Genomic DNA, 20554 nt, shown 5'->3' on the forward strand with positions numbered 1-20554 from the left:
CTGCGGCTTTGGAAATTGCCCTTATCAAGCAGAGAAAAGCTCAGTGCAGAGCTGAGCGAATGCCTCTACCACAGGATGCTCATCATATCATATTTTTACATATATTATAGTTTTATACTGCAAGACTCAAAACAAAACTCTACAATAATACAATAGGCGCAATGGTGCCTATTCACTCCCCAAAGGCCTTCTCAGACAGCTCTGTCTTTAACAGCTTCCAGAAAACCAACACTGAGGCTGTTAATTTAGAGGGAGGTATTCCATGACATGGCTGCTGCAACTGTAAACACTGTCTGTGAGCCCTCACCCTTTCACCTCATGTGCTTGGGAGACCATTAAGAGGTGTTGGCCACAGGTTTGCACTGGGTCATTCAGATGGGCTGCTTCTATGCAGGAAAGGTGTCCCTGTAAGTACCTCAGTGCTGAGCCATATAGGGCTTTACAGGTCAAAACAGCCCTTTAAATTGCACCTAGAAATCTACTGATAGCCAGTGCAGAGATTGTAAAAGAGAAATTATATGATTATAGTGACTTCAGTTAGCTAATATATGACCCACCACATTTTGTATCAGTTGTCATACACTCTTTACGGTAGAGGCAGCCCTATGTAGAGTACATGTGGTAATCCAAACCCACAGTAATAAAAACACGAGTCACTGTGGCTAAAAAAATGGATGTAAATATAAAAATAAGCTAAAACCATGATAATAGGTAAATCTACCCTTGCTTCATCTCTGTTTGAAGCTGGCTTTGCTTTCTTTCCTTTTTTCTTTCTATTTGAACTTTTATCCCTACAGTTTCTTAAAATTGTTCACTCACACAGCATGGCATCCCTACCATTCATTTTTGCATGTATGAGTTTTTTCTGAACATAGTAGTTGGCCCCAGACAGGAAACTAATCTCTGTCCAAGCATTCCAATGGTAATGCTTTTTTTTTTTTTTTGCAAATGTATGTTCACCATAATATTATATAAGCTGAGTATTACAGGCTCACTTGAGTACAACATCTGTTATTTGAACAATCCTTCCAAACAGCCAGTAGAATTATCCTGGTGAATATTATCCTGATATTACAATTTTTGGACCAAGGCTGAAAGAAAAATGCTAATGGTTACCTAGTAAATTTGTGACTGATATAAGTAGCTTCCAGAATTCACATTTCTCAGGCCCTTACTACAGGCCCAAGGTAGCTGCAGAGTACTTTTTATCAGAAGGCGTTTTAGCTTCAGGCTTTCCTGGATATGAACAGACTGACTACAATCCATGCTCTGCTCAAGTTGCATTATGTGTTATACACTGGGTTGTCCTTTAAAACAATTCAGGAGTTTCAACTACCACAGAATTCAGTTGCTGCAATTCTGGTCAGTTTGTCTATTCAAAGCTGTATTAGACTCCTGAAGTATACACCCTTGTACTTGCAGCCATGCTCAAAATATTGGTATGTATTTACAAAAGAGAAGGTGTCCTATATGACAGCATCCATACCTTTGAACACCTTCTCAAGGAGCACAACTGAACTACAGGGTTGTTTTTTTAAAGAAAAGGTTAATTTTGATATGCCTCAGCATTTTAAATTGTTTGCCAGGACAGTTATGCCTTTCAATGTTGTTATTCAGTTATTTTGGGGGGAAGGTTGCATTTTAAAAATAAAAATAGATGCAAACTCTCACATTTAAGCACAAAATACAGGTAGTCTTTGCTTACCAACCGCTCCTTCAGTGACCATTCGAAGTTATGTTGGCACTGAAAAAAGAGACTTATGACCAGTCCTTGAAGTTGCAGCCATTGCAGTGTCCCCGCAGTCATGCATTCACGATTCAGGCACTTGGCAACTTGTGCACATTCACAACAGTTGCAGTGTCCTGCAATCATGTGATCACCATTTGCAACCTTCACAACTGGCTTCTGACAAGCAAAGTCAATGGGGAAGCCAGTAGGAAGTTGCAAGTCGTGGTCACGTATGCTATGCTTAATGACCCATAGGGATTCCCTTAATGACTGCAGCCAGAACTGATGTAAGTCGGCACAGCCACATGACATTTCACTTTATGACCATGTCACTTAGCAGTGGAGTTGCCGGTCTTAATCGCAGTTGGTAAGTAAGGACTACCTGTAATCCAAATTCCATAGAAAATGTTCTGATTTTAAAAAGAAAATGTTGAAAATGCAACTCCCTTATAGTAGATCTCACTTATGAATTTTTATCCTAACCAAAAGAATTCTAGTATCAGAAACAATCTTGGCCAAGAGAAAAATACTTGATGAAATGGTTAACAGAAAGAAAAAAAATATTCAGTGTTTTTACCTTATGTGCTCCTTTCTTTTTTAAGGAAATTTCACTAACTTCTTTGAGAGTAAATCATAGTATTTAAGCACAGTATTCTCTATCTCATATCTAGTTTGGCCAATTCAATGACACTACACTAATTCTCACTATGCATCAGAATCAATGTTTACATTTCACACCTGCCCACGCTGGCAATAGAGAAAGTCCATATTTTCTTATTCTTATGTGCCAAGATCAAAATTTTAGGTACATGGAAATTTTCCCAGCAATAACCTAAAGCCATTTTCTCAGTTGCAGCCTCTTAAAGTCCCAGGTTTCAAAAGAGCAAGCTCCTAAATGTTAGCATTCCCTTCTTGAGCTTATGGCTATAGAAGTGAACACGAGAAACATGCATCACACATGCAGACAAAGGTGTCAAAACAACCCAGTATAAATGCTCTAAATCAGAAGTCAAATCTATCACTTCTTTCTATTTGAACCTTTCAGGGACAAGGAGTAACATTTAAATGACCTTCTCTCCACATCACATTTAAGCTGTCCAGTATAAAGACAGACAGCTGCTACAAATTATTATTTTAAATATATTCCAAGTCCAAAGGCAATGAGGAAATGATGAGGTAAGGAAAACAAACAACAGACAAAAGAAGCAACTGGAACTTTCAGAAAGAATGATCATAAAATGTGTATCAGCCAGCCATATTAGCCACAAGTTACACTGCTAACAAATTGCTTCAGTCCAGGTCACCTCCAGTTGTGTTGCCCAAAGAAAACATGTATATTGCCACCCCCAATATTTAGGGCATTTTATTGTTACTGTTAAGACTTGCAGTTTTTCTTGGTCAAAAAGCATTTGGAGTACCATAGTCTAAACAAGTAGATAAAGCAGTAGACAAACAAATATGAGTGTATTTAGAACAGGTCCCTGAAGTAAGATCAATAATGTAAAGTCTCAGCTGAATTATGCACACATGTGCCTTCAGCTGAACACTAGAGACTTCTAGCAGCTAGCTATCCCAAACTTGTAATCAGTATCTGTCATTATTTATTTTAGTAAATTCTAACGGAACTATGATAACGTTCTAGATAGAGCTATCCTGAAAAGCAACACAAAGTCTTGTACACCACCTTTAAAGAAGGACAACCTATAGATAACATTTCACACTAGGAACCCAAATGCCAAAATGTTTTTCTTCAAGAAATCAATCAACACATATTACTAAGTAGAACATACTTATACTTTTCCTTAATAAAAATCTTAACATACTTTTATTCAGAACCCAGCCAGCCCCATTCATTTTTAAATTAGTAAAGGTCATTAGTTTGAAATATGCCCTTTAATTAATTATTTCTTCTCACTCATTAACTGCTAACCCTTTAATTACTAATTTCCTCTTCGCAGTCAAAAGAAATCCCACCATTGCATTGTTCCCTTCTTTTTTTTAGTGCAATTGCATGTTTATGGAAGGGGGGAAAAAAATAAAAGCACCAGTGTACAAATAGGTGGGACCTCACCAATTGTTCACAGACCATAACATACAGCAGATGCATCAATATTTTACCCTCCATATTTGATAAGCTGGCGCTGCATTTCAAGTCAGAAAGTATACACAGACGTAAACCTTCCCCCCACCCCCACATTCAAAAAGGTAATATGACAAACATAGCAATACAACAGACTGATAAAGACATCCTAAAAACTAAATAAATTACTGCATTCTTGATAAAATGGTCCTGTATGAAAGCAGCTTAAGTTGCACCTATTCATGCTTCATTTTACTTCTGGGCCATGTTAACAATCATTATTCAACTAAAATCCTAAATACTGGTAGTCCTCGACTTAAAACCATACTTTTAGTAACTGTTTGAAGTTACGATGGTGCTGGAAAAAGTGACTTACAACCATTCCTTGCACTTATGACAGTCACAGCATCCCTGCAGTCACGTGATCAAAATTTGGGTGCTTGGCAACCAGCATGTATTTACCACGGTTGCAGCATCCTGGAATCACATGATCGCCACCTGCAACCTTCCCACTCAGCTTCTGACAAGCAAAGTCAATAGGGAACTGCATGATTCACTTAACGACTGCAGAAAAAAGGTCATAAAATCGGGTGCAGTCACATGATGCCTTGCTTAAGAACCACACCACTTAACAATGAATTTTCTAGTCCCTACTGTGGTCATAAGTCAAGGACTACCTGTATCCCCTTTTTAGCTTTAAAGCTCTTTGAACTCTATGAAACAAGCTTTTCTATATTCCTCCTAAAAGTAGTGGGATAGGCATGGTTCTTTGTTCATTGAATAAAATATTGGGAAACATGAAATAGGGCCATTTTTGGAATGAAACAAACTTTGAAACTCCCATCCTAAAAATATCCACTTAATTTTAATCAGTAGGTGTAAAGCTTCTTTCAGACACTGGTTAAGCTATGGCATTTATTTGTGGACTTAACTTTTTAACTGCTGAATACGATTGTATCATCCCATTTTTAAAAGTTCCATATATATGGTATTCCAAATATTGGAACTGGATAGGTAAGGCTTGAATTCCTTTTAAGCCATGAAGCTCAATTATGAATTTGGGACAAGTAAAACCTCTCCTCCAGTAAGCAATTTTTATAAGGAGTCGTATAAATATCAAATGGAGTAGCCATAGAACATCTTAGGAAACAGTGATAAATAGCCTTTCACATAAATTTATTAATGCCTAGTAAGAATTCTCAAAATTTACCTTTAATTTGGTATTGGAACCATTTAACTTATTAAACAAACATTTGGTCTATAACTGTGGCTGGAATTGAACATAAAATATATGCAGATGTAAATATTTTATTGATAGTGATGCATCTAAGCTTACTGATATTATTCAGCAGAAATGTCTCAGGTTATGTAGTTAATTGGCCTAAATCCCATCAGCTCCCACAGGTTTTACTCTCTCTGTTGAAACATGTAATAAATGTGTTTTTAATTGTTTGAATTCCTTTAAATTTTGGCAAATAATCATTTCACAGAAACTTTCTTCATTCACCACTTAAATTTATCTAACCTTTTTTAAAATCACAAATGGTAATCAATATAAACAGATCGTTAAGACTCCCTATGAACTTATAGGAAAAGATAAATTAAAATGAATATTGCTTCCAGATTTATATACTATATTTACTTAGAGATATTTCCTATGTCAATATTTCTAAACTTATTTTTAACCGAGTCATAAAAAATTAAGAATTTATTTATGGCAAGAATAAGCCTTCTAGATTTTTTAAGACCAAGCTACAGTAATCATAAAACAGTGGGGGATTTAATTTTCCAGATTTTCAGTTTTATCATTGGGCTGAATCTGATCTTGATTTCCCTTTGGAATGCAGGTGATCAAATACAAAATCTATTACATGCACAATAAGTAATTAAGTGACCCCAGTGATGTCATAACAGGAGCTCGACTACAATTTTAGCCATAGTGGTATTGTATTTCCTGAATTAAAAGCTGGAAGGCATATTTAGAAAATTTGTAATGGAAGTATAATTTCAATCCCATTCATGCAACAAATTTACAAAAGAGACAACAGGAAAGCCAAAAGACCAGTACACTCCCTTGCCAACAATCAACACCCAGATATGCAAAAATCAACACTAGGATTAACACCAGATGAACAATCAAACAACACAATATACCTTAATCAAGGAACTATTAACTCAGTCAATCAACCAAACAGCAAACAACAGCCCAAAGAACTCCCAAGAAGACAACAACACCCCCACCAACACAAGCAGGGCAAGCCACAGTATATAACCTGAGAGCAAGGCCCACTCCCTGTTCGCACTGAAGAAGTTGCCTAGTCTGGCAATGAAATGTCTGCAAGAAAACAACAAGGCTTAGAGGGCACCAAGGACTCCACAGTTCAACCCTGGGCTACAAATATTCGCTTCGATTTTATACTCTGGAATAATCCCAGTTTGAAAATAACTAGTAAGCTTCTCCGGGGGGAGGGGGATTGGAAGTCATGGGCTGCTAACAGTAGCAATACTCTAAATCAATTAATTGCACAAATCAAGTTTTCAAGCCATTTCAGTTATTGCTGGAGGAATTTAAACTATGTAAAACAGAAAATGGTAATTATTCAATTAAATACCTCTTAAATTCATTTTGGTGTGATGTACTGGCTACATTTAAAATTCCTGAACTGTTATCACAAATATATTTCACTTACATCCAAACCTTCATCAATATTATATATCCCATATGATTTTAAGAAGACATAAATTCAACAAAAGCTATTCTTTATATGTCTATTAGACTCTTTAGAAAATGTTCAGAAAGGACTGATTACCAACTACAGTACTGTATCTATGTATCTATCTATGGATAAGGGAATACATACTCATATGATATAGCCTTGTTCAATGAATGCTCCATTTTAAAATCACAAAACTATTAATGTAGTATTACAAAGATCATCATTGTTTAAGGATGTGAATGTGCTCGTATATACCAACATTTTTATATGAATTATGAATATATTGTGCATGAGAGGTAGCAAGGAAGTGTTATTTAACGCTGGAAGAAAAGACTTACTTTAGCATACGATCTTGGATTATGGATATATTCTCATTTTCCTGTTATGAACTGTCATTCTACTAATGAATGGTTACTAATGGAAAGATTGATGAATATTATTTTGTGTGGATAAGGTTTAATGATTTAAGAATTAGCTGACATATTTTTGTATGTAATGAAACATTTTTTCATTTATATTTTTCTTATCCTTTCTTTTTTGCATAAAAAATTAAAAAGGCATTTTTAAGATTTAACAGTTTAAATGAATCAAAATATTATTTGTAATCTGACCTATGCAAGAACAATGAACTTAAAGTCAGCTAGCACTGAGCTGTCTGCTGCTCTGAAGTGATCTGCAAGTCCGTTTCTTGCAGATCACTTCATTATCTTTGGGGAAAAAAAGAAAAACAAATGGATCACGTGCATATTCACCTAACATAAAAAAGATCACCTTGCTAATAGATCTGCTTTAACAGTAAATCACTCTTGGAAGACAAGTCACCTACTGTGTTAAAATCTACTCATATCTGAAGGGCAGAAGTATTAAAAATACAATATTTATATTCAATTTAAAAACTGAGGTACACCAGAAATACTAAAAGAAAGCCTGGATTATTCATGCATTCAAGGCAACATCATCATCATCATTTTTCTACCATTTTTGTATACAAAAATTTTCTGACATAATAATCACAATTTTGACACTTTAATCCTTAGCAAATATAATCATGATCAAGAGTGAGTGAATACTGAAGGCTATAATACGATATATCAGGACAGGCAACCTGCAGGCTTCCAGTTATACTGAATCTCACCTTTATTATCCAAAAGCAGAGTTTAGTTTGTCAGATTAAGCCATCACTCATGTTCAGGATCTTAACAGTTTAAAACAATATATCATGGCTAATTATACAATTTAGAATTATATGTGCATTGGGCCACATTATTTTACTCAGTGCTTCTTGTCGGTATACCCAGCAACCGATTCAACAACCCTGCCAGTCAGCGAACTAGAATAGAGAGGATAGTTTGCCTAAAGCTACCCAGCAAGTTCATGCCTGAGGCTCACAATCTGGATGTTTGCATTTTACCTAATCACAAGCATTCTGAGATTGTCAGTAGTTAATCCACAGTGGAATATCAACTAGGTTGCCAAAAACCACATGGTCTAGGGCTCAGAAGACTTCTCTATTGCAGCCCCACTTCTTTGGAATGACTTCCCACCCAAGATCAGACTAGCTTCACACTGCTGTGTTTTAAAAGAGCCATTGAAACCTAGCTTTCGAAGAAAGCCATGGGAGTAGCATGTGGTGTAAGTTAAAACCGCACCATGGGTTGTGTCTGGATGTGTGTGTGTTTTTCCACCTTTGTGGTCTTAGTCATATGGTTTGCTTAAGGTAAACATTCTAGTGTTATAGTTGGTTTTTTATTATACTATCTTTGTATTTCAATCCTTTTACCATAAGAATGGAATACAAGAGCCCTGCTGGATTGGAGAAGCATATAAAACACAATAAATGAATATATAAATAACATTTGGTGACACTTCCATTAGGAAAAATGTGCATGCTTATTAGTAACATGCATTAACAGGTGGGTCCCTTAGCAAAAGAGCAGATTACTAGGTTTGAACTACATCAGAAGATGAATTAAGCAATACATTCTGTTTAACATGCTGGGTGTTTCAGATTCTTGATACAGCTGAGTGATATAAATAAAGACAGAGAAGTGTGTGTCCGTGTATATTGAAAGAAACATCAGGACTTATAAAAAATAAGTGAAACCCAAATCTTCTAAATGTTCTGAAGGACAGAGCACTGGGAGAAATACTGTACAAGCACTGTTTTGGTAACACCCATAATGCATAGTTTAGGGCACTCTGTTCCTAGCAAAAAGCATAAATCCATCAAGCACTCAATATTATCCTAAATAATTCTCATCTTAGAGACCACAATCGTAACTATATTATTAAAGCTTCAATATTTCTAGTTATTCTTCTTATCTTACACTATTTAAAAATATATCAAAATATAAACACCAAAACAGTTGGTTTGACTTTTCAGGAAATATACTTGTCCTTTCAGATGGGGTAGTCTAATTATATCCAAAATAAAATTATACTAAACTGGTTTAAATGTAACATCAAGTCATGAATTACTTACCATAATTGACTGAACAAATTGTAATAGCTAGGTTCAAAAGATACACTTAGTGTGATGTGTGAATTCAATCATCACTTAGGTTATGTTCTATCCTAGCTTTGCTCAACCTAGGTTATGTTCTGCCTTGGCCTTGCTCAGACATAATTTTTATTAAAGTCAGAACAATATTTCTTTGCCAGTGATGAATATTTATATGGACCAATTTGAAATGAATGCAAATCATCCTTAGTGTATTTCAAATCTGTATCTATATATTCTGTGTTCTACTGTATTCATTAGCCCCAAATCTGCCACAGTGGAATGGCAGAAAAAATTATTTGTATAGCACTTGAACTTCAACCTATGAAAAGATTTAACAACCACAAAAGAACATATCTCATTTTGAAACAAGGAGTTATGAAAAAACTATATAGAGAGAAAACTGGTCTGCTAATTCACACTAACTCATAAGAAGATGCTCTCTAACATCATAGTTAAATTGCTCTTGTAAATTACTGTAAATAAGCATTCTTCCTATAAAAGACATATACATAGCTTTCATAACCATAGCTAAGTGAGCAACAAAGTAATTCTTACAGCATGTCATCACAGGAAATTTTACACAAATATCTGGACTAAAGCTATGTATAAGACTTCTAAGCCTTAGGAACTAGGAACTATATAGATCAGTAGTCCTAGACCCTGGACTAGGACGAAGATCTTTTTACAGAATCTTCTTTTTACAGTATCTTTTTACAGAAGCTCACTGACTGACACTCTCTTACAGCCCAATCGAACTCACAGAGGAACTGTTGCGGGGTTAATTTTTGGAGGTGGCTGTGGGCTACAGTGATGTCACTTAAGTAAACCAGGCCAGGATTTTCAGGGGCTTGCTTTGGAAGAAACTATGGAGGTTAAACCCCACTTTTTAGCATTTCCCTGTTGAAAAATGGGAGGGGAATTACTCCCCTGTTTCTTAACAATTTAATGTCTAAATTCAACAGCATGATTTCTGAGCACTTTGTGGACTATGTTATAGACTATAAAGATGCAATAACCTGGCCATATTTCAGACAAATGATTAACAACTGCACAATTGAACCAATAGCCTACATTTCCATGGAACAGAATATTAAAAAAAAGACGTATTTGCAGATATAATTATTTAAACAATAAGAACTGAAAGAAATAAAAATTTAGCATGATTAACACTTCAGTTTTAAATCCAAGACTTTGAACAGCACCATAGCAAACTTTAGTCAATGAAAACCTACATGCTCCATTATTCTTGCTGAAACAGACTAATATCACTCAAAAATATCTATGAATTACCAATTTCTTCAAACTATACTATATATTTTTATTGTTTTTACAGTACTGTTTTAATTGTTAGTCACCCAGAGTCATTTATATGAGATGGGCAGCCTATAAATTTGTTAAATATACTAATATCAGACACCTGACAAAATAGTTGTCTGTGTGGTGGCATCCAAACTTTAGAATGTCCTTACAAGTGAAATTTTATTTCACCATGGTTCCTTTCTTTTTGGGCCAAACTGAATTATTATTTCCTGTGGCATTTTAAGGATTTTATTTAATGTTATCAATTTGCTTGTTTCCTAGCTGCATAGTTTCTACAGCTCTTGTGTCATAATTCTAGTGTTACTATACTGTATTTAGATTTTAATAATTTTCTGTACACCTCTTTAAGATTTTGCCATTGCTACACTCTGGAAATTAGCAACTTTCTCAAATAACAATTTCAAGTAAAAGCCAAAATCTAAACCAAATTTTACAGTTCAATACACATAAAGCGTAGATTGTTAAATTACAATAGATTCTTGGAAAAAGTAGCGGTTTTGTCCTATTGTGTTCGAAACCAGTTCTCTGATGGAGTGACTTTTGGAACTTAAATGAAACATTGAGAACTACTGGTCTAAAAGACATTAAAAATCAAAGCCTGAACAGATTTCATGCTAAATTATAATTATTTCCAAAAGAGAACTATTTTTAAAACACTGTTGTGTTCAACCAAAACATGCCATGCCTGTCTCACTATTAAAAGTACCCAGTATTTTCATCTTTACAACATTCTTTCTGCAGCACTGGGGCTAGAAATTTAGAGATTCTTAAAAATCAGATGAATTAAACAAAAATTATTATAGAAGTCACATTTGCTATTCCATGTCAGAAGTTTAATTATTCAATAAACTAAAATCCCAGGAGAGACAATTGCAGAACCATAGGGAAACTGATGCAGATGAAGCATAAACGCATAGCTAACCTATGTTTGATATATAACCATAGCACAAAGCAGATGCACCACAATTTTTGAAGTGTTACATGAATACTCCACAATGCCACCTATGACCACAAACTAAAGGTGACAAACATTGCAATACCATTCCAGTGACTCACATAAACACAGCCACATTGGCATAAAATGGTCAAAAGCATCTTTTTGCAGAAGGAACAAAAAACTGTAAAACAAGAATACAGTAAGCACTAGAAACCTGTCTTTGTGAATAAGGAAGTGGTGATACTACACTATTGGCAGATCTGATGTCTATTATGGGTAGATACTTGATTCCTGTGTGCTGATGGCTAGGATTCTGAAATTAAATCCCAGTTTTGGTGGCAGGATAAGTAGGGATAGATCATATATGCATCAGAATCACAGAAGACTATCAAATAAACAAGATCAGACATTTAGTGTTATAGGCTACTTAGGGCAGAAGTGTCACAATATAGTAAACAACTATCGTAAATGCTAGGATAGTACTAGGATCACACAAAATAGTTGGTAGCCGAAAATTAAATAATTGCCCCAAATGCCACAACTTTAAAGCATCTTTTCCCAGTACAGCACTCTTTAAGTATGTCTAATTACTATTCTCATATTTTGCCAGCATTGCCTATGCTGAGATTGTGGCAATTTAGTCCAAAGATCATCATCAACATAGGGCTCATGGGCATAACTTCTACAACATCACTAGATGGCACTCAGATACCTTCAAATTATATAAATAACAGAAACGGCTAAAGTAAGATCTTGCATGATTTGAGGTATTTTTAATTAAAACGTTAAAAAAACACATTTGGCAGTTGAAGCAATGCACAAAATTTCATGATGATAACCACTACATAACAAGGTTACTGATTCCTACTGTAGTCTTGAAAATACCAGATTGGAGAAAGTGCCTTAGAGGATTAGTAACAACAAAACTCAAATGAAAAAGGAAAGTTTGCATCAATGAAGTAGTGGAGAAAAATTGGCACAAAATAGATGAGCACAAAGGTATGTAATTGAGTACCAGATCATCCTAAAGCAGAGGATATCCAATCCCTTCAGTTGTACCACTCCAGACAAAAAAAGGAAGCGTAAAAAAGTTGGTGGTAATTTTAAGAGCAATACTAGTTTTTGTTCACTGATTCAGTCTGAGCAACCACCCTCTACCAAATCCTCCACAATGAAAAAAACAAAAAGCAGTAAAAGAGTAAGAAACAAAGGTTCCTCAAAGTAAACACAAGATACTAATCAGTAGTAGTGATTGCTACTTCTAACCTTCATATATTCAATTCTTCTTGCCAGGTAAAGAAGTGACTAGAAAGGAAGTGAACGTATGAACACAAGGACTGCTCCTCCAAGATGCACTGCCATCTTCCCTTTCTTGCTCCCCTCCACCTTAGGATGGAAAGTCTGGGCCTCTGACAATTCAACAAAACCTTAAGAAGACAGGGAAGCTACTGCCCCTACCCTCTTATTTATCTTTCAGGATTGGATAAGTGACAATTACAAAAAATGAAGGCTGCTAGCCCCAGTTAGTTGTCTATCTAGTTGGAAGGTCTGCGTGCTCAACTTTTCTTCTTGGGCCCAGAGACCCAAAACAAGTGAGTTTCCGTCTCTGCTTGTTTGCCCCACCTTCTGATAATTGCAATAGCTAACTTCAGCCCCATAATGGCTCTGTATCAAATGAGCAGGCAAAAGGTTGCTGTCGGTGCACAAACAGCCACCTTGGCTCATTTGCCTGCCTCTTCATACCCATTAGATGCCACAGCAGTAGGAGTAAGGCCCAATTTTTCCTGCTGCATTATCTAGAAAAAGGAGGGCAAAGACAGCAGTTTCCACTCACAGGGGAGCACAATTGAACCCAATCCTCCCCACAGTGCAGCCCATGGAGAATACCGTATTAACTTTGTCCAGTTTCTTGTCATGTCTCTCCCTTGGGTACATTCGGTATGACTGGACTGACTAGAAGGATCCTTCCCCCAAAAGCATATTACCAAATGTTCCTGATAGCCAGAACCAAATCCTGAGAAAAGGAAGCCCAAGGAAGTTGCTGTGATCAGCTGCATGTAGGTAAAGGCATATGGACCACACATAGCTTGGGGGCTAGAGCCTGGAGGAAATGGTCAGCACGGGAGCAGCAATAAGAGGTAATCCCGGGGAGCTGACATCAGCGAGAGAGCACCAAGGAGCATCAAGTCACCTCTGACCTTAAGCCCACCCCGCTCTCTTCAGGGGGCACGCCCATGTCTTCCTCACCCACTCCTCCTCCCCTCTTAGGCAGGAGGAGCAGCCCCTCCCATTGCTGGGCAGAGGGGATTGCTGTGACGCACTCAGGGGCCCTGGGCGCGCAGGAGAAAAGGGGAGGGGAACCCACGAGCGGAAAGAAACCAACGGCCGCATCACGGTCGCGCATCCTCTCCACCCTCGGAACTGCTTCAAATGGTCCCGTCTAGGGCCCCCACTCAAGAGATTTTATGGTCCGGCCCAGGTCTTCCCCACCCCCTCTCCTCGGGTCACTCACAGTCTCTCTTCATCTCCGCTCGGCGCCGCCGCCATTTTCTTCGCAGCGAAGAACCCGCGGGGGGGGAGGGGGAAAACCGAGCCGGAGAGGAAACCCGGACAGCCAGGCCCCGCCCACTTCGCTGCAATTGGATGCTGTGGCCCATCACTCAGGTCACCACCACAAAACTATTGGCCGGTGCTCCTCTACACGGGCGAGGCTGCCCTGCTCTTGGCGGCCGTTAGAATTGGCGGGAAGCGCTGTCAGTTACAACGATACGAAGTGGGCAGGGGACAAATGCCCACTCTGTTTCCGATTGGACTGTGCAGCTTGTTTGCCTAACGATAGGTCCGTTGGCTTATCAGTCACTGGACAAAAAGGTGGTGCGGAATCGCGGGCTTAAGGATTTTGAAATGTAACGGATCTAACGTGTTTTTTAAAAACTGCCTTAGTAGTTCCTCCGCTGTGGGCTCCCAAGGTTCTATGTTTTTTTTAGAGTAAAAATAAAATGTTTCAATTTATACCGAGAAGGCAATCCTATTATTCATGTCCAGTGCAATGTACCCAAGTGATACCAAGGTCATGATTCTCCAATCACTACATAATTGGTCCTGATCACAAAAAAAGTAAAGTTGCCTTCCAGTTGAGGGTGACTCCAGGCGATTTACATGAAGGGGTCCAAGCAGATTTATTAGTATAATTCAGAAGTGGTTTTTCATTTCATTCTGGGATTTCTTTTTTGACATCTCATCCAAGCGGGGCTACCTAACATCTTAAAATGTACAAGAGTGTCAATTCTACCCTGTGCAGCCTCACAGTACTGCCATGCCTGTCACATGAAGGTTACCTTAAAACCCTTGTATTAAATACTAATGGGTAGCATGTAGGTCTACACAAGGCTTCATCTGCCCTGCCTGTTATGTCCTTGCTTGCAAGTCTGATAAATGAGGGAAACAGCTGAACAGTCACTCAGGTTCTTATATGCTGAACCCAGCCACAGCAACTAAAACACTGGTTTCAGTTGGGCCTTCTCATGTTTGGTTGCTATACCGTAAAAAATAACTACTGTAGTTGTAGATGAGGACAAGAGAAGACAATTTGTGAATATCTACCAACATCTCAGAGGTGAAAACAAAAAGTTGTATTATATCTTTAAAAACTTAGCAAATTTGTTGCAGCTTTCCTTGTCACATCTCTGTACTATTAAAAATATTTCTTGTCACATCTCATTTTTTTATAATAAAAAAATAACTATCCAGTTTATTCTTCTAGGGGTGAACATATAAAATCAAAATTTGAAATAAATGTATAACTTAAATGTTTCAACCATTTATCATGTGATACTGTTGCCTAAATTTTAGATAACAATACCAAACATAGGTAGTGAACAGAAAACACTAATCTTGGCTTTCTTAAACATAGCTTATTGAATAAACCAAAAGGGCCAGGTTTAAACATACTAACCATATACCATTGTTTACAAACCCATTGGCTAGATTTACGAAAACATTAAACCACAAACAAACCACATTTGGACTTGGTGTGTTGTGTGATTCCAGTGATTGACTGGAATATCACTTCATGCTAAACAATTAATAATGGTTTATTTAAACCGCAAGTGGCTGGATTTGCACAATACATTTTAAAAAATACAGTTTACAAGCCACAAGGGCTGGTTTGACACAACACACTAAATCAGACTCAAACCATACAACTTGGTGTAGTTGTGTGAATCAAATTATTCTGCTGCTCAGCAGCTACAGAAGAATGCTCACAGTCACATGCCTTATAATCGGTACAATCAGGCACCAAACCTATGTTTGTAGAACACAGTCCTATATATACATGTCATCTTAGAAGTTGGTTCAAGTTCCAAGTTCAGTGGAGCTTAATTCCAAATAAACAGGCATAGGATTGCAGATTTTAAAATGTAGTCCAGGTGGAAGACCTATATGCTGTTTTCTAGCTGTATGTCCTGTTGCACTCAGTGAGGCTTATTTCTGAATGAACTCATGTTATTGTTGCGTCACACACTTCTAATTATGGGAAGTGGATTTTAAACATGCATATGTGCTATAATTAAGATCCAATCAGGTATTCTTTTCAGAACAGAAACATGGATTATAAATTATCACACTGTGCTCCTCACCATCCACACAAAGCCTTAAAAGAATGGTTTCTGACCTTCCTCCAGGTTGCAGGAGCTGCTGTTGCTATCAGTTGTGCTGAATGCTACTACCTTCTTCTAATATAGCAGGATTGTCTGGCCCTGTTGATAGGTTATGAAAGTTATCTGAGCCTCACTTCGATAAGGCATGTAGTCAGGAAATAACAGCTTGCCAAAAGGAAAAAAAGAAAAAGGTGCAGAAAACAGCAGGAAGTTATAACTCCCACATCCTTGACATGCCATGCGCATTAATTACAGTTGCACCTGCCCCCTAGTGATGCTAATACAAAAGTGCACAAAAAATTAAAAGTTTGATTCTTATCAGCTTATCTTACAGCTTCTTGCTAAGCAACACACAATTCTAGACTGGCAAGTCCAATTAGAGAGAAACCAGGACCTTTGAGTAAATTATGTTGTAGGCAGAGATACCATAAAAAAGAAAAAAATTCTGGAACCATATGGGAGAATTCTATATATTTTATGCAAAACTCCTAAATATAATTATTTACATAAAGCTTGTCCATCTTTTCTTCAAATGCCTTCTTCTTATCCTCTTCAGAGACAAACCCATAAAGCTGCTCATTTCATCCTACAGTATTACTGCTGAGTCAGGTTTTAACAACTGCTGAATCTCACATAGGATGCTGTAGCAATTTGAATATTGCATAATGTCACTCTTGGTGTTCAGGAAACAGCCTTTCCTTTTAAATGGGCATTTTACACCTGGTCGATGAATATTTGGTGACCAATTTGTAATGATAATTTTCTGCATGGGATATGCTTATTTTTGTGGAATGCTGCTTTTATGTCAGTGCTGTATTGCATGCAGTCCAGTACCTAGAAGTGGAATAAAAACTGTAAATAAATAAATAACAAAAATTTATTGGGGTTTACAATATATGTTCCATCATTAGTTTACACAAATGTAAATATTGTATTATTTTTCCCCCATTCTGTCCGTCTTTTGCTATTAATAATTTTCTTTGCTTCCTGGTTTTCTTGTGTCCAACCCCACGAGAGGTTCTTTTTACAAGGTTGTTATAACTAACAGGAGTATGACAAATCAAGACTCCGGTAGGAGAGATTTTTTCCCTCAATATTGTATATACGCCCAACAAATGCTGGATATATTGCAGCCTATCATATAAGCATTGCTAGAAAAAAAGGTACAACCTCTTTTCACAATCATAGCAAAGACATCCTAATCTCATATACATTCGTGCAGCGTCATATATTTATGAATCCAATGTGGCCAGAAAATAGATTTTTTTTCTCCAAAACTGGAGACATATTCCCTAAGCCATTACTTTTACATAAACTCATGTGACTCACTCTCTGTGAATTCTAATACATTGATACAATCACATTTGTAATACCCCTTACATATATCTCAAAGTTCTATACATAATTGCATCTATATTTTACTATCTCCCCATAGATTTAGAAAACTGGTTTTTTTAAGTATTTCATTTTTTTAATATATACATATTTTATTTCTCAGCTTCTTCTTCTGGACTGATTTATTCCTTTGCTTCCTAACCTCAACCCTGTGGATTAAGTTATTTTTTTAATAAACCATATTTCTCACTAATGTCCTCCCTCATAATATCCAGTCATACAATGTGGTAAAAAGGGGGAAATATGAATGGTTGGAACACTCAAAGGAATATTCCATGCTGCAACATTTTTTGGAAGCCGCATTTGAAGTCCTGTCCAAGCAAGCCTTATTCAAGAAAGTGTTGTGACAGCTGTCTGCATTTATATTCTTGGTATGTAAGTGTATATGTAGGCCTTTACACACATCATAATTGCTAATATTTAATTAGAAATATTGTTTTAAATAACTGATTTTCATTTGCTTAAGTGCTTTGTATGAACATGCAGTCTTAATTCAAATGTCCTTACACAATCCAGTATGTTAATATTGTAGTATGATCTTATGCAAATTTTAATAGAGGTTTTGCTGAGTTCAGAGGATCTTTCTCCTAAGTGCAACGTAAATATATGCACAATGAATCCACATTAAAAAAAGTATCTAGAAATATTTTTGTGTAAACTTCTATGATGATGGTAATAAATGTATTAATCTTTAAGGTGCCACAAGATCTTTTGTTGTGTTTGTTTCAATTTCCAGGTACCTCTCTTAAAGTAATCTCCCCATAGTAATATAATCAGCATCTTTTATTTTTGTGTAGATACATTTAGGAAAGCTAGGAGTATTGGAACAAGGACATTTTGCTTTTCCCATAACTGTAATGCAATGGTTCTGTCTGTTCTCCAGGGACCACTGGTGCTCCATATGGGTACAAGAGGTCACCTGTGATATAGAGCCACAGTAAATAACAATAACAACAACAACAAAACTGCTTAAAATTTTGGATAATCAGTTCTCTCAGGATTTGAGGTTTTTCATCTAAAATCTTGCAAGATTTCAGGGGGAAGAATAAAATCTCATGAAATTTGGCAAAATCATGCAATTCCATTGTGTGTTTTATGTCTTGGCAACACCAACTGGGAGATGACATGTTCCACAGTACCAGTGTGCATTGTCAAACCTTAATTTATTAGGTAGCTCTTAAAATATTTTGATGATGATGTCATGATCAATATAAAGGTTGGAAAGAACTGCTGTAATCTGTTGTAGAATTGCCTATATTCATACTGGATCTCACCTTTTAATTTCCTCTCCTACATTAGCAAAAATTACCTATATTTTTAGATCATATTCAGCTCTAAAAAAAGTTAAGATACATGCAGATAAAAGGGATTTAAATGCACAGTCATGTGTAAAAAATCCTTAAATATTCATTAAAAAGTAATATCTAATTTTCTTCAGATGACAGAATGCAGCTGTCTATATTGCTTAATATACAAGGTCCCTACTCCTGGAGGGAAGTAAATGCTTTGCTTACAAAATGTCCAAGTTTTGCTTATAGTTCCCTGGCACCCATATATAAGAACGGGACAATCCATACCTGAAACAATAGAAAGCTGCTTCCAGTCAGTATAGGCTGAAGAAGACAAGAGTAGAAATCTTAACTGGAAGATAATATATATGCCTAACACAGTAAGAATACAGAGGTTTTATTAACATAAGGAACTATTTGAAAAACAACAAGAATTCTATAATGTTTCAAAGCAAAGGAAAACATAGTATTAAATCAGTGGTGATCAATTAACAGTATAATTAATTATTCAATGGTTGCCTCTTTTTCTCACACACATCTCTAATTTGATAATAGTGCCATTTTTATCATTTAATATACTTCCTATCTTTCCGATACAAAAGTTTATAAAAGATAAAATATGTTGTAAAAATAATTAACTAAAAATGTAATATTCAGCTAATATTCACACTGGGAAGGTTTGTGTAAAGAGAAGGGTCTTCAACAAGCACATAAAAGATGTAACAGTAGACACTTCACAAATGGCATAATTCCACAATTTTGACAGCTTGTTATGTTTGTGGTCTTCTAATATTTTGTATTATGGATTCTAGTAACTGCAACCATATAATACACAATTACCTAATCTTCTTTGACTGAAAGAACAACTTTTTCATAGTATCACCAGGGATGGCACATCCTTTTTTAAAATACGATCGTTTTACTAAATTACTATAATATGTGCACAATCTAGGTGTACTCTATGTTAGTTCTCAGAAAAAGCCTCAGTAGAATTCCAGCATGTCCATAGTTCAAAAAAGCTGTTTGGGAATTTGAGGGAAGAACTCTCTAGAGAAAAAGATGTATATGCTAGTGTGTTTGAACAATTTTCAATGTTGAAAGAGTTAACTCTGAAAGAATTGTGATGTAGACACTCCTATCTGAAATTAATTTTATTAGAGTCAATAGGGTTATTCCCTTTCAAAAGGCCCCATTCAAACAGCTTCCTAATATGCAACCATGAGTTCATATGAAGAATGTTTGGGTTTTTTTAGATTCAACTTTTAGCATGAAGTGCAATACTTTTAAGGCTCCAATCCTATTAGCACTTAAATCTGGGAGTCAGCTCCAATAAATTCATTAGGATTTAGCTCTGAGTGAATATGTTGTAGTTCTGTGTGGTTCTGCACAGCTATGATCACATAGAAAATATATATGTACCCTGGGCTTTGAAATTGTGGTAATTATATTATTTGGGCCATAGAATAAAATCTCCCATAATGTTATTAGTATCTTTGAAAAAGAGCTGGTTGGGAAATGTAACATTTGAAATAAACATATCCTCCTTTTTTGGTAGTTATAAATTATAAATTAGTTAAAATCTTAATCACACCAAATCATCATACCAGTTATATAAAAGTTTTGACTTAACATGGTTAGAATAGTACTGTTCAGCATCAAAGCTCATAAAAACAGATTACATAATTTTGTTTTCTACTGTACTTCACTAAAATTGAAGCAAAGGAGCTTCTAGACAGATGGTCACATACTGATGCATGGATATAAAATACCATTTCCATGAAAAAATGTTACAGCTGTATTTTAAATGACTATAAGAAAGAATCCTTTTATTCATTTCCATTATTGTAAAATGATAAGTGATGGCAACTGTGAAGCAGTTTATTATTATTTTTCAAACTATTTTCTATAGTGCTATGCTTCCAT

General features: G+C 36.2%; 1 protein-coding gene across 1 annotated transcript in view; it reads right to left on the reverse strand.

Moving 5' to 3' along the window:
• The window catches only part of MECP2 (methyl-CpG binding protein 2), an 87546-nt gene extending 73703 nt beyond the window's left edge, over positions 1-13843 (reverse strand). Inside the window, exon 1 of the mRNA XM_063294258.1 lies at positions 13799-13843. Within this exon, the coding sequence (XP_063150328.1) occupies positions 13799-13833 (35 nt within the window). The 5' untranslated portion in view covers positions 13834-13843. The remainder of the gene's footprint in view (positions 1-13798) is intronic.
• Positions 13844-20554: the final 6711 nt, after the last annotated feature.

This window comes from Candoia aspera, chromosome 2, assembly GCF_035149785.1.
Source record: "Candoia aspera isolate rCanAsp1 chromosome 2, rCanAsp1.hap2, whole genome shotgun sequence".
NCBI lineage: Eukaryota > Metazoa > Chordata > Lepidosauria > Squamata > Boidae > Candoia > Candoia aspera.